The following is a 12,500-nucleotide window of genomic DNA, read 5'->3' on the forward strand; positions in this document are numbered from 1 at the left end:
TCAAAAAACACACCCCTTCTTCTCTGTTACATTGCTCCGGAACGGTTCATCGCAGCGAGATGAAACCTTTATTGCACGACAGAGCAGAAGTGGGGCTTTCCAACGAGACTATACACTTGTCTGTACGATCAAGTATGAAAATAAAAAAAAATCATGAAATTAAATCAAATTGCATCATATTTACAGTCTATACTTCTCTGCGTTCACCTGCACACACATTACTCTAGTTTGAATTACTCGCGAACCCGTGATCGCATCGATATGGCAAGCATATCAGATGAAAGAGGGGGCACAGGGCTATCCATTGGTACCATGTTTATCGATCCTTCGGGCTTATAAAACCAGACGAAGTGACTGCAAAATAATATCTCATGTACACAAACCAACGCTGCACACTCATTACTCTCGTTTGAATTACTCGCGGACCCGTGATCGCATAGATATGCCACGCATGTCAGATGAAAGAGGAGACTCAGAGCTATCATTTGATACCAAGTACATCCTTCTGGGTTATAAAACAGACGAAGTGACAGCAAAATAATAACTTCATATAGCTGGACTTACCCCACGTTTTTGTCTGTTCTTGTGGCAAAGCATGTTTATAATCCAATGCTATCATGTGTTTCTCTATGGCAACGCATGTTCATATTCCGGTTTTGAGATCCTAGCAAATTCCTGCATGGCATCCAATTCAAGGCATACATTGCATCCCAATTTGTTCAACAAATAAACAACTTTTTTGCCTTTACTTTGTTCATGGCAATGCAGTAAAAAGTTGAGAATTATTATGACAGCATACACACAGGCACGCAGGCTAACACGTAACCAAGTCAGGGTCAAGTCAGGTCAGATCAGTTCATGTCACAGATATGGAGCTCAGAAAGGTCACTATAAAAAATGGCATTTATTTCCGTAAATCACACAGCAAATATTTCTGTAAATTGCTCAGCCCCAGAGTATCCCTCCAACATGTCAATTATATTGCCCGATTCAGGACAGTCTGCCCTACAACCACATGAAATGCATGTAGAGCTGTGAGCTTGCTGTGGTGAGATACATGTCGAAATATAAGAATTTTTATAATACACTTTTTATATTTTAATTCTTTAAAAATCTAAATAAAATCAATGCTAGTATTAATACATGAAATGATGGCAGATCTGAATAGCATAGACTCTCCTGAAAAAAACAATATATAATATATGTGTGTGGCACTTACAATGACCAGAATAAATCCTTATGAATAAAGGTAGTGAAAATGCCCTAAAAACAGCTTAGGGTTCTAAGGGTTAAGAGAGGCCATCTTGAAATTATTCAATTTGATTCTGTCATCAGCCCATTTTCCAGATCATTGGAAAGTGAGCCACATTACTCCAATTTATAAAAAAGGTGACAAATTTAATACTAACTAGATGTACCGCAGAGCGGTACAAAATATGACCGCCGCCCAGTCCAGCACATTTTTTCCACAAAAATAAATCGTGCTGAAAGGCCTATATGATTTTAACTGTCTCACTAAATTGCATTATCCACACTCAATTCTCACTGATATCTGCTTGACAACAAGTACCAAAACATGATTAGTTCATAGATTTCACATGTAAAATTCATTTTATACAACCCCACCTCCATCTTGCCTGTTCATAATTCTGAGAAATTCTTGAATTGTGTGCATGTGTGCATGTACATGTTTATGTTATGTGTGTGTGTGTGTGTGTGTGTGTGTGTGTGTGTGTGTGTGTGTGTGCGTGCTTGTGTGTGTGCCTGCGTATGTGCCTGTGCATGCAAGCGTACATATGTCTACTGTGTGAGTATGTGTAATACGTATGATTACTGTGAATGTATGTGTGTGTGTATATCTGTTTGTGCACATATGTGCACATGAAATGGGTTAACATGACCCCTGGAGGCAAACATACGGAAAAAAATGGTCATCCTAGTCCCTACAGTTCTCAAGATATTCACAGAGAACTGTGTCTGCCCTATCCTCCTTTCGGGGGGTCCAGTCCAGCGGGGGGGCTACAGATCAAAACGAAAAACGATGGTTCCATGCTATCCATGTGGGGTTACATGCCCACCAAGTTTCGTGTACCCCGGTCTTTCAGTGTCCCGGGACTCATTGACAGAAATTTGGGCATGCGAAAAAAAAAAAAAAACAATTCTGACTAAACCTATATGACCGCTAACCTGGCCCTAGCCAGATGAATGTCGTTCCGCTTAGCTCCGCCTAGCTTCACTCACATCCATCTGGAACCTCTTCCATTGAGAGTGATTTCTCCAACCAACTTTATGGTTTAGCCAATCAGGACGCAGGGCGGGAGTTTCATAGATGTGACATAGCGTAGAAGCGACTGTGAGACTGTTATCAGCGTCACGGGTTGGCTTCGATGTGAGTGGTTGAAGTAGCACGTCAATAGATGACGGAGAGGTGGCTTATTCAATCATATGCAAGCATTTTTTGATTAGGTCCAGCCTTCTGAAGCAACACTTCAATGGATCGGTTCCAGATGGATGAGTGGAGCTAGGCGGAGCGAAATTCATCTGGCTAGGGCCAGGTTATATGACCGCCGCTTTGCTGCGCGGCGGTCATAATAATAAAGTAACACATTTTTTTTAACCAGACCAAAGGAGTCAGACAAGGTTACTGCCTTAGTAAGACTTTATTTAATCTTTATATAAATTATTTGGCCACCAACATCGAAAAAAACTTCTTCCTCAGGGTTTAACCTCCTGGGTAGAGATATAAAATGTCTACTCTTTGCAGATGACCTGCTTATACTATCACGAACGGCAGAGGGACTGCAAGAAAGCCTTGATATAATAAAAAATAAAAAATCCAAAATTATGATCTTCCAAAAAAAGATAAAAACAATCAACATCTAACAATTACCATTTCACAATAGGCAAACAATCACTAAAACAAGTAAAACATTATTGTTATTTATGATTAATAATCTCATATACCGGACAATTCCACAAAGCAATCATATATTTAACGGAAAAGGCAAGAAAAACATATTACAATTGAAGGAAATCATTAATTAGATACAATCCCCCAATAAAAATGTAGTTAAAAATGTTTGATTCCGTAATTAAAACCAATCTTACTATATGGGAGTGACATTTGGGGCACCAAATACAAAAAGTATTTGGAGACATGGGACAAAGGTATTTCATTTAGTATTCTATTAAAAAATATTGTAGGTGTGAACAGGAGTTGCTCGAATATGGGTTGTAGAGCTGAATTAGAAAGATTACCTCACTTTCTCAATATCCACAAAAGAGCGCCAAAATTCTGGCATCACCTACAACACAGTGAACCAATCAGATACCACCATACTGCTGTCCAGCTGAGGGATGGAAACCCAGAGAAGAACCTCCTAGATTACCTAATTGAAAAACATGGCCTAAACAAAATTGACTCAACCGTTGCTTCAAAATTAAAAAAAAAATTGTACAATAAATAATGAACAAAAACTACCATTCCTCCTGGGGGAAGTAGAGAATTGTGTCCACCTAGCTGCGGAGTATATTCAATCCTACCACATCCTGAGAGAACAGCCCACATTCCATGATCAATAACATAATAATTCATAGGTGTTTTTTTGTGTTGTTTCTTTTTTTCTGCTTTGCCAATACTGTAAAATTTACATCCATGCCAATAAAACTTGTTGAATTAAATTGAATTGAGAGAGACATAGAGATACAGAGAGAGAGAGACAGAGACAGAAAAAGAGAGAAAGAGCAAGGAAGAGGGGGAGAGAGAGATAGACAGACAGAAAGTGAAGAGGAGGAAGATGAAGAAACTAAAAGACCAATTCCAATCAGTGGTATGAAAAACACACACAGCACAGACCCTGATCGATATGGTGGTGATCAGTGTTCTGATCAATATGGTGGTGACCAGTGTTCTGATCGATGTGGCGATGATGACCAGTGTTCTGATCCCACAGTCCCGGCCGGAGCCTCACCACTGCTTAACTGCACTGTCCTTCTCTCACCATGCCTTCTCCTCACAACAAGACCTTATTCTCACGGGAAGCCATTATATATGACACACACACACACACACACGCGCACGCTCTTCTCTGGAAGCCTATTTCAGAATGCTAAACACAATAAGTCCTCTTCCCAAAATCACATACTCTGCTGCGCATGACCAAAGTAGCATGCACACACACACACACACACACACACACAATGACTAACCTTAGGCTCACATACAATATGTATGTGAGTGTAAACTAGTCTTACAGGATAAAATGATGATGAAAAGCAAAGATGACAGGATAAATAAATAAATGCATACATAAATTATGAGATGCACAAATGAATAGATGAATGTACAGTTTGGTCATGAAACCTTGTTATTAATTCATTCAAATATGTATTTCTTCATTTATTTATTTCTGTCTTTCTATCAAAACGCTGCATCATTGTCATTTTCGACATAAACTTCACGTTTGGTCTGCGTGGAAATGAGTTCGACTTTGGTATGGACTTTAGGCTACAGGAAGCAACGGAGGGAAACAGGTAGGGTGACAGCCTAGGCTACAAACACAGGATTTATACTGTTCCTTCACATTTATTGGGTTGAACACACACAGTGGTGTCATGTAAGGACCCTGTTCATGTTGCAGATCACTTGTCATGACATTTTGAGTTTGTTAGGGAGCACAAAGGCACAGTACATGCCCTCATAGCACAGCTTGTAGACACTTTGGCTGCTTTAGCCGTTAGCTGGCTAACTCGCGTCAGACAGCACCGTTTTTTTTCAAGTTTTTTCTGACCGACAGTATTCCATAAACATGATCAACTGAGCTCCATGTTAAAATTGGCAGGAGTTCTCTTTTAACCAATAAGCATGGGCCATTACTGCAAGTGCCACCTAGGAGTTCTCCTTTAACCAATAAGCATGGGCCATTACTGCAAGTGCCACCTAGCAGTTTCACGGCTGCACAGAAGTACCGGTTCCAGAATAGGGGTCCTGCAGGGGCAATTCCTATGGACACGCACAATGGCCATCCTAAAGAGGCCCCGTGAATTGCTTTCTCTGGCCTACTGTTATCCATAACAACCCAATTTCCCCGCCACACACACACACACACACACAGCCTTTCCTTGCAACACACACATACACCCCTTTTTCCCTGCAATACACACAAATACCGCCACACCCTGCAACATACACACACCCTCACATCCCCTCCGCAGCGAACAAGACCAGCAAAAACCTCTGGGTTTGATCTCAGGGTAAACTAAAACAGGAGATTGCAGATACACACCGTTTGTTTCCATTTTTCATGACAACTTCCTTTTTGCTGCTTTCTACTGACTGTTTAAACAGATACAAACCATGGAAACATAAATGGATGTAGACAAAAGTATCTCTACACAAGATCGAGGAGAGATCACACACACACACACACACACACACACTGTAAACATTTATGTGCTCATAAAAAGAAGACAGCAGGCAGACATACGACAGTTACAGCAGATATAAAGAGATAAACATTCATATGTACACGCTGATAGAGAAAGATGGAAGGAAAGATATGCACTCAGAGAAAGCTGCATAACACACAAACACAAACAAACACACATACACACAGACACACTCACACTCTCTCTCACACACACACACACAGTGACACACACTCTCACACACTCTCTCTCTCTCCCTCACACACACACAGTGACACACACTCTCTCTCTCTCCCTCACACACACACACACACAGTGACACACACTCTCACACACTCTCTCTCTCTCTCACACACACACACACACACACACACACACACACACACACACACACACACACACACACACACACACACACACACACACACACACACACACACACACACACACACACACACACACACACACACACACACACACACACACACACACACACAAACACAGAAATCTGTAGTGATGGAACAGTAGAGGATGAACTACATCTCCAAACAGAATGTTCTAAATATCACCGCATGCATATCAGAGGAGAAAGCGCCTGCTGCAGAATGGAGGACACTTGTCCCCGATTCATTAGCAAAGCCAAAGAACTATCATTCCTCCTGGGAAACAATGTATAAATGTACACATCTGAATGTGCCTCTGAACACATATATACACTAATATAACTACTTTATTAAAAATATTGTATCTTGCGCGGGGGTAAAAGTAGGCCGGTATGGCCCGGTACTGAGTACCACTATAAGGCTCAGTGGTGGTACGCAGTACTGGAGAGAGTGGAGAGCAGCTGCCTACCAGACACAGGGCTGGGCACACACAATTGACACATCTCACTCCCTAGTGCCTCGCACGCATTTCTCGCGCTAACTTCTCGTCTCATCTCGTCTCGTCTTCCTTAAGTGTGATTTTTAAAATTAAAATCACAACGATATTCGTGTGTTAAGGCAGACAGATGAAACGAAAGCGCAACAATTATATATATATATATACACACAGACACACACACACACAAAAGTGACAAGACTTCAATCAATCAATATGAACAAAATGTATAAAAAGTGGGAGAAAGAGAAGGAGAGAGAGAAAGAAGAGGAAGAGAGAGAGAGAGAGAGATGGATAAAGAAGCAGAGTTAATTTGTCTTGTTCAGTGCTCCAGGTTGACCAGCCAATCAGACCAGACGTGTGGAGCACAGATGTGTGTCTGGGACCCCCACACAAAGAGCCAAGCTGAGATAAGCACTGGGAGCCTTTATTACATGCACCCGCAGCAGATGGGGCACGGCAACTACAAAACACGCCGAGAGTGTAAGTGTGTGTGTATGTGTGCATGTGCGTGTGTGTGTGTGTGTGTGTGTGTGTGTGTGTGTGTGTGTGTGTGGAGCTTTGTGTGCTGTTGTGTACACTTGAATGTGAGTATGTCTAAGTGTGTGTGTGTGTTGATGTGTGTATGCATATGTGTGTGTGTGTGTGTGTGTGCCTCCCAGCTTGTGGTAATTAGGGGGTAGGATTAAGAGGTGTGAACAGACATGTGTGTCTGTGTGTTTGGGGCGTGGGGGGAGGGAGTACGTGTGTGTGCGTGTGTGTGTGTGTGTGTGTGTGTGTGTGTGTGTGTGTGTGTGTGTGTGTGTGTGTGTGTGTGTGTGTGTGTGTGTGTGTGTGTGTGTGTGTGTGTGTGTGTGTGTGTGTGTGTGTGTGTGTGTGTGTGTGTGTGTGTGTGTGTGTGTGTGTGTGTGTGTGTGTGTGTGTGTGTGTGTGTGTGTGCATGCTGCTCTGGGACTTGAGGGGCTTGATACGACAGAGGGGCCCCACTGTTCCTCTCACTGCACCAGCGGGGAACCAGGACTCTGTATTTCAATTAGAATGAATTACCTCCACACACACACACACACACACACCCACACACACACCCACACACACACACACACACACACACATACACACACACACTCACGTGCACATACGCACGCACGCACAGTCGCACGCACACACACACACACACACACCACTGACTAGCCGCTTTAATCAGCACCTTTAAATGGCCAAATGAGGATGTCAATGCAGAATGATGACCATTTAAATACTACAAGGACTATTAACCAGTAAACCAATACCACTGCGTTTATCTTTAACGCAATTTAGCATTTACAATGCTAACACGTTTTGTTTGTTAACTCACCTGACATAAAGGGCAAACTTACAATCTATATCCACATCATAAGAGAACAAACGGGAAATTGGGGCGGGGGCAACATCTGCACAAGGCTGTCATTGGGACCTCACCTTTAAAGCAGAGGTAAAGAGTTTTGGTCCAAGGACAAGAAATCAAACTACTGAAAAAGGTATGCAGAAACAGTACAAGCAACAATAACTCAAGATAATACTCAAGATAATAACAGCAACACCAACAACCATGACACTAAAATGCAAGCAAACAGACAGACAGACAGACAGACAGACAGACAGACAGACAGACAGACAGAGAGCAATGCAGCCGACACTAAAGAAAGGAGGAATTTGCAATCTGCACGTGGGGTGTTTACAGAGCGCTGCTGGGGGTGGGGGCATGGAAGTGGGAATCAATAGCAGGTACAGAACACACACACACACACACACACACACACACACACACACACACACACACACACACACCACACCCCCATGCAGACATGCAAAAACACACACACACACACACACGCACACACACACACACACTCCTGACTGCAGTCCAAGTATGCTGGGGGGGTTTCTGCCATCTGCACGCAGAAAGGGTGGGTGTAGAGTGGGGCAAGAGGGGCAAAGAAAGGGGACAGGGGGGGCAACTCCCTCGACACCTCTCATTACAGAGGCTCCCATACACACACACACACACACTCACTTGCAAATACACACACATACACACACAAAGACACTTATATATACATACAATACACACAAGCACACGTTCATACATACATACATAGTCACATACACATTACACACACTCATATAAACACATGTACACACACATACACACATCACAAAGACACAGATATGCACATCTCATGTCTGCTCTCTCCTCCCCTTTCCGTCATTGTCTTCCCTTAGCAACGGAAAAGCTATCCACACACACACACACACACACACACACACACACACACACACACACACACACACACACACACACCTAGCGTTGACCCCATGGGAGAGAGTGGAGGCACGACCCTGTGGATTGATTGGAATAAACATCAGTGTTGAGATGCACACATCCCTCACTGGAGATCAAACAACTGCCCTCAAACACACACACACACATGTTCACGCACAAAAACAGACAGACAGACACACACACACACACACACACACACACACACACACACACACACACACACACACCTGTTCTGACAAAGTGACGCATGTACCCTGCCTAAAGCCTGCACACACACCCTCTCTTACACTCTTTCACACACAAACACACACACCTGCATCCACTTTTGTGTCTCACACATCCTCTCCCACTTTCCCCTAGACCAGCCACTCCCAAGAATAAATATATATAAACAACTAAGCATTTAAAAACTGTATAAAAATAATACTATGTGTGAGTGTATGTGTGTGTGTGTGTGTGCTTGCAGGAGGCGGATGCATAAAGTGAGATTGAGTGTGAGTGTGTGTGTGTGTGTGTGTGTGTGTTGTGGGGGGGGGGTATTTTTTTCCAGGCGTGGTCTGCAGTGGAGGAGGGGGTGTGAACAAAGGGAAGTGATGGAGAGCTGAAGAGAGACAGAGAGAGGGAAAGAGAGAGAGGGAGAGAGAGAGAGAGAGGAGGAGAGAGAGAGAGAGGAGGAGAGAGAGAGAGACGGAAGGTGCAAGAGGGAGAGTGTCAGGAAAAATAAAAACAATAATTTTGATGGCGATAGCGATATGAAAACACAAAGAACCCCACCCCTCTCTCACACTCTTCCACTCCCCTCGCCTCCCTCGCTCCCATTCTTAATAAGTGACTTACGGAGTATAGGGTGTGTTTACGTGTGTGTGTGTGTGTGTGTGTGTGTAGAGAGAAAGAGAGGGGAACGCGATGGATGAACAGACGAGGGCTCAGAAAGTGTGAGCAGGGAAACGTGTGAAAAAGAGTGGAAAGATGATGCCCAAGATTACGCGAGCCGACATTTCCCTTACCCCACCCCTCTGCCCCCTCCCACACACACACACACACACACACACACACACACACACCACCACTCCCACTCCCCTTACCACGACAAATAAGTCCCACTGGGAGAAACTGGGATTAACCCCCCTCCCACACACACACAAACACACACACACCCATCCCACCCCATGCATCCTCTACCCCTCCTCACTGTCGATCGCTTGTTCGCTCACTCCCTTGCTCTGCGTGTGCCTTTCGCTCCACGCTTTATTTTTCGCCACCAAACAGTCGAGCTGGGTATGGGAAAAGAGTGGGCATAACAGGGCGTAGGTGTGTGAAAGTGTCTCTCCGTGTGTGCGTGTGTGTGTACCTGCCACTATGCTGGCCAGCTGTTGAGTGCGTTGGATAGGGTAGATGTGCCGTGCCTGCGCGATGGCAGAGGCGATTTTGCCGGCATGCCTCTCCTCTCCGTAGGCTCGCAGCAGCGACGCAAGCGCCTGTTGATCCAAGGCATTCAGCACGTCAGCGGCGCTCGGCATTCTGGGAAACCTACGCACACACAGGAGCCCAATTAGGCAGCTTTGACGTCACAGGGTGCAAAAACACACACTCTCTTCACACACACACACACACACATACACACACACATACACACACACCCCACCCCCCATACTCCAGGGATGCGGGCTTGAGATCTATAAAAATAGAGAGAGAGAGAGAAAGAGAGAGAGAGAGAGAGAGAGAGAGAGAGAGAGAGAGAGAAAAGGAGAAGAAGATAGGAGGAGATGACAGACAAGACAAAAATGCTGGATGATAATGTGCATGTAAATCATCCCTTTGTCTGTTTTAATAAACATGTCACATGGACATCCAGACAGACAGAAAGTTAAGTTGATCTACTGCAAAAGAAACAGGCAGGCAGACAGATAGACAGGCATACAGACAGACAGATAGACAGACAGATAGACTGATAGATAGGTAGATAGATAGACTGATATAGATAGATAGATAGATGATAGATAGATAGATAGATACAGAGACTGGATCAAACACTGTAGCACCACATAGATGTTTTTATTCCCATTTAAAGGCATGAACGCATATGAGTAACATTAACAAATACATTTACATCCAAACATTACCAGGCTTGTTTTTTATTGAGAGAAATAAATAACTGCAATTTGTAGAGCGAATCCCTACCTTTTCTATGGCCACAGTCACACAAAAGGTCTGTGTGGCATAAACGCACAGTCCAGACAAGTGCTCATCCCTGACCAACACGAGCTCTAAAACCAACAGAGCCATCGATCACCATGCAGCTGGAGTGGGTTTGTGTGTATGGGTCACATCCTGACTGGGCCAGAGGTGGACTCAAATGGTTTATTCTCGTTGTAAAATGTAAATGTTTGTTTGTCTTGTTATTGTGTTATGGGACTGTACTAATACTACCTACGATAGTCAAAGTCTGTATATCCCTAGTCCTAACCACCTGGCCAGTGGGGCAGGGAAACGAGTCAGCTTTATTGCCATATGTTTATGTTTATGTTTACATTTATATATATACAAGAGATGTGTCTTGACTGGAAGTGTGACACAAAGAAGCTAAACATATAAGGGGAGCCAAAAAAACAAAGCAAACAGGACATTATTACTTTTCTTTTTCTTTTTTAAATATAAAAATATATACACGCATACACAAATAGGTTAAAAGAAGCTCTCAGGTGTGCTACGTTTGGATTGACAACTGAGGTATCTTAGCTGGGTGTGTGGGTGTGCTAAACCTACGCATCTACGCAGCCAATGCTAGCGGAGGTAACTTTAGCATTTAGATAATAGCTGGTCCTTGTTAGGCCTCCGTTTTAAGAAAGGAAGGGAAATGCTATTTATTGGCCAGCCAAATATAAACAAATGGACACTTTCATATATCACTCTGCTTAAGATCATCCAAGTAAAGTTGCTTATATGGCTGTCATCTAAAAAGACTCCATGTTTGAATTATTTCCTTTAAAAGAAAAAGAATGAAAAAAAGAAAGAAAGAAAGAAAGAAAGAAAGAAGTGGAGGAGAGAGACGAGGAGTTCCCTGTGTGCAGGGCAGCAGTGGCCAGCTGCTTCGCCCACTTCACCAAACTTCAGGAATTCATATTCATGACGACCAATCCTCTGCCCCCTCCCTCTCTAACGAGGGCACATCCTGTGGGCAGACTCCTCTCTCTCCCTCTCTCTCTCTCTCTCCACCTCTGTCTCTCTTTTTTAAACCCATCCCTCGATCACGGAGGTTCAGTGTCACAGTGGGTGGGCTGTCCTCTCCTCTCGCCTGTCTTCAAAACTTTGGATTCAACTTCTCAAGAATGTGCCTGGCAGGAGCTAAGTGCGCCTCAGCCAGCACCAGCCAAAACACGGCAGATAATCATCTGACGCAGACACACGAGAGAATGGGATTCCACTGTTTGGAGATAAACAGAAGTGTGTGTGTGTGTGTGAATGTGTGTGTGTGTGTGTGTGTGTGTGTGTGTGTGTGTGTGTGTGTGTGTGTGTGTGTGTGTGTGTGAGAATCACTGAAACAGAGAGTGGTTTCTTTAAGGTCCTCCAATTATCTCACTGAGAGAGCTGGGTGAATGACAGGGGAAATGGAAGTGATTCAAAACAGCCTCCGGGATGTGTGTGGCGTTACACTCCAGGCCACGCCATCCCCTGGAACAGGTGTGTGTGTGTGTGTGTGTGTGTGTGTGTGTGTGTGTGTGTTCTGTGAGACCCATGCACTTCCTGTGGTAAACCTCAGGTGATATTTATACCTATACACTCCAGTTAGTACTCTCTGCCTGTGTGTGTGTGGCAAGTCACGTACAGGAGGAGGACTGAGTTAACCTCTCTCCCACACACACCCACACAC

General features: G+C 43.8%; 1 protein-coding gene across 1 annotated transcript in view; it reads right to left on the reverse strand.

The window, feature by feature from the left end:
• mettl15 (methyltransferase 15, mitochondrial 12S rRNA N4-cytidine) overlaps positions 1-12,500 on the reverse strand; it is a 104,431-nt gene that overhangs the window by 11,139 nt on the left and 80,792 nt on the right. Inside the window, exon 5 of the mRNA XM_076292888.1 lies at positions 9,981-10,159. Within this exon, the coding sequence (XP_076149003.1) occupies positions 9,981-10,159 (179 nt within the window). The remainder of the gene's footprint in view (positions 1-9,980; positions 10,160-12,500) is intronic.

Source organism: Alosa pseudoharengus, unplaced genomic scaffold (genome assembly GCF_046254945.1).
Source record: "Alosa pseudoharengus isolate Yale_2024_CS ecotype anadromous, Long Island Sound unplaced genomic scaffold, YU_APseudo_1.1 YU_APseudo_1.1_scf_19, whole genome shotgun sequence".
NCBI lineage: Eukaryota > Metazoa > Chordata > Actinopteri > Clupeiformes > Clupeidae > Alosa > Alosa pseudoharengus.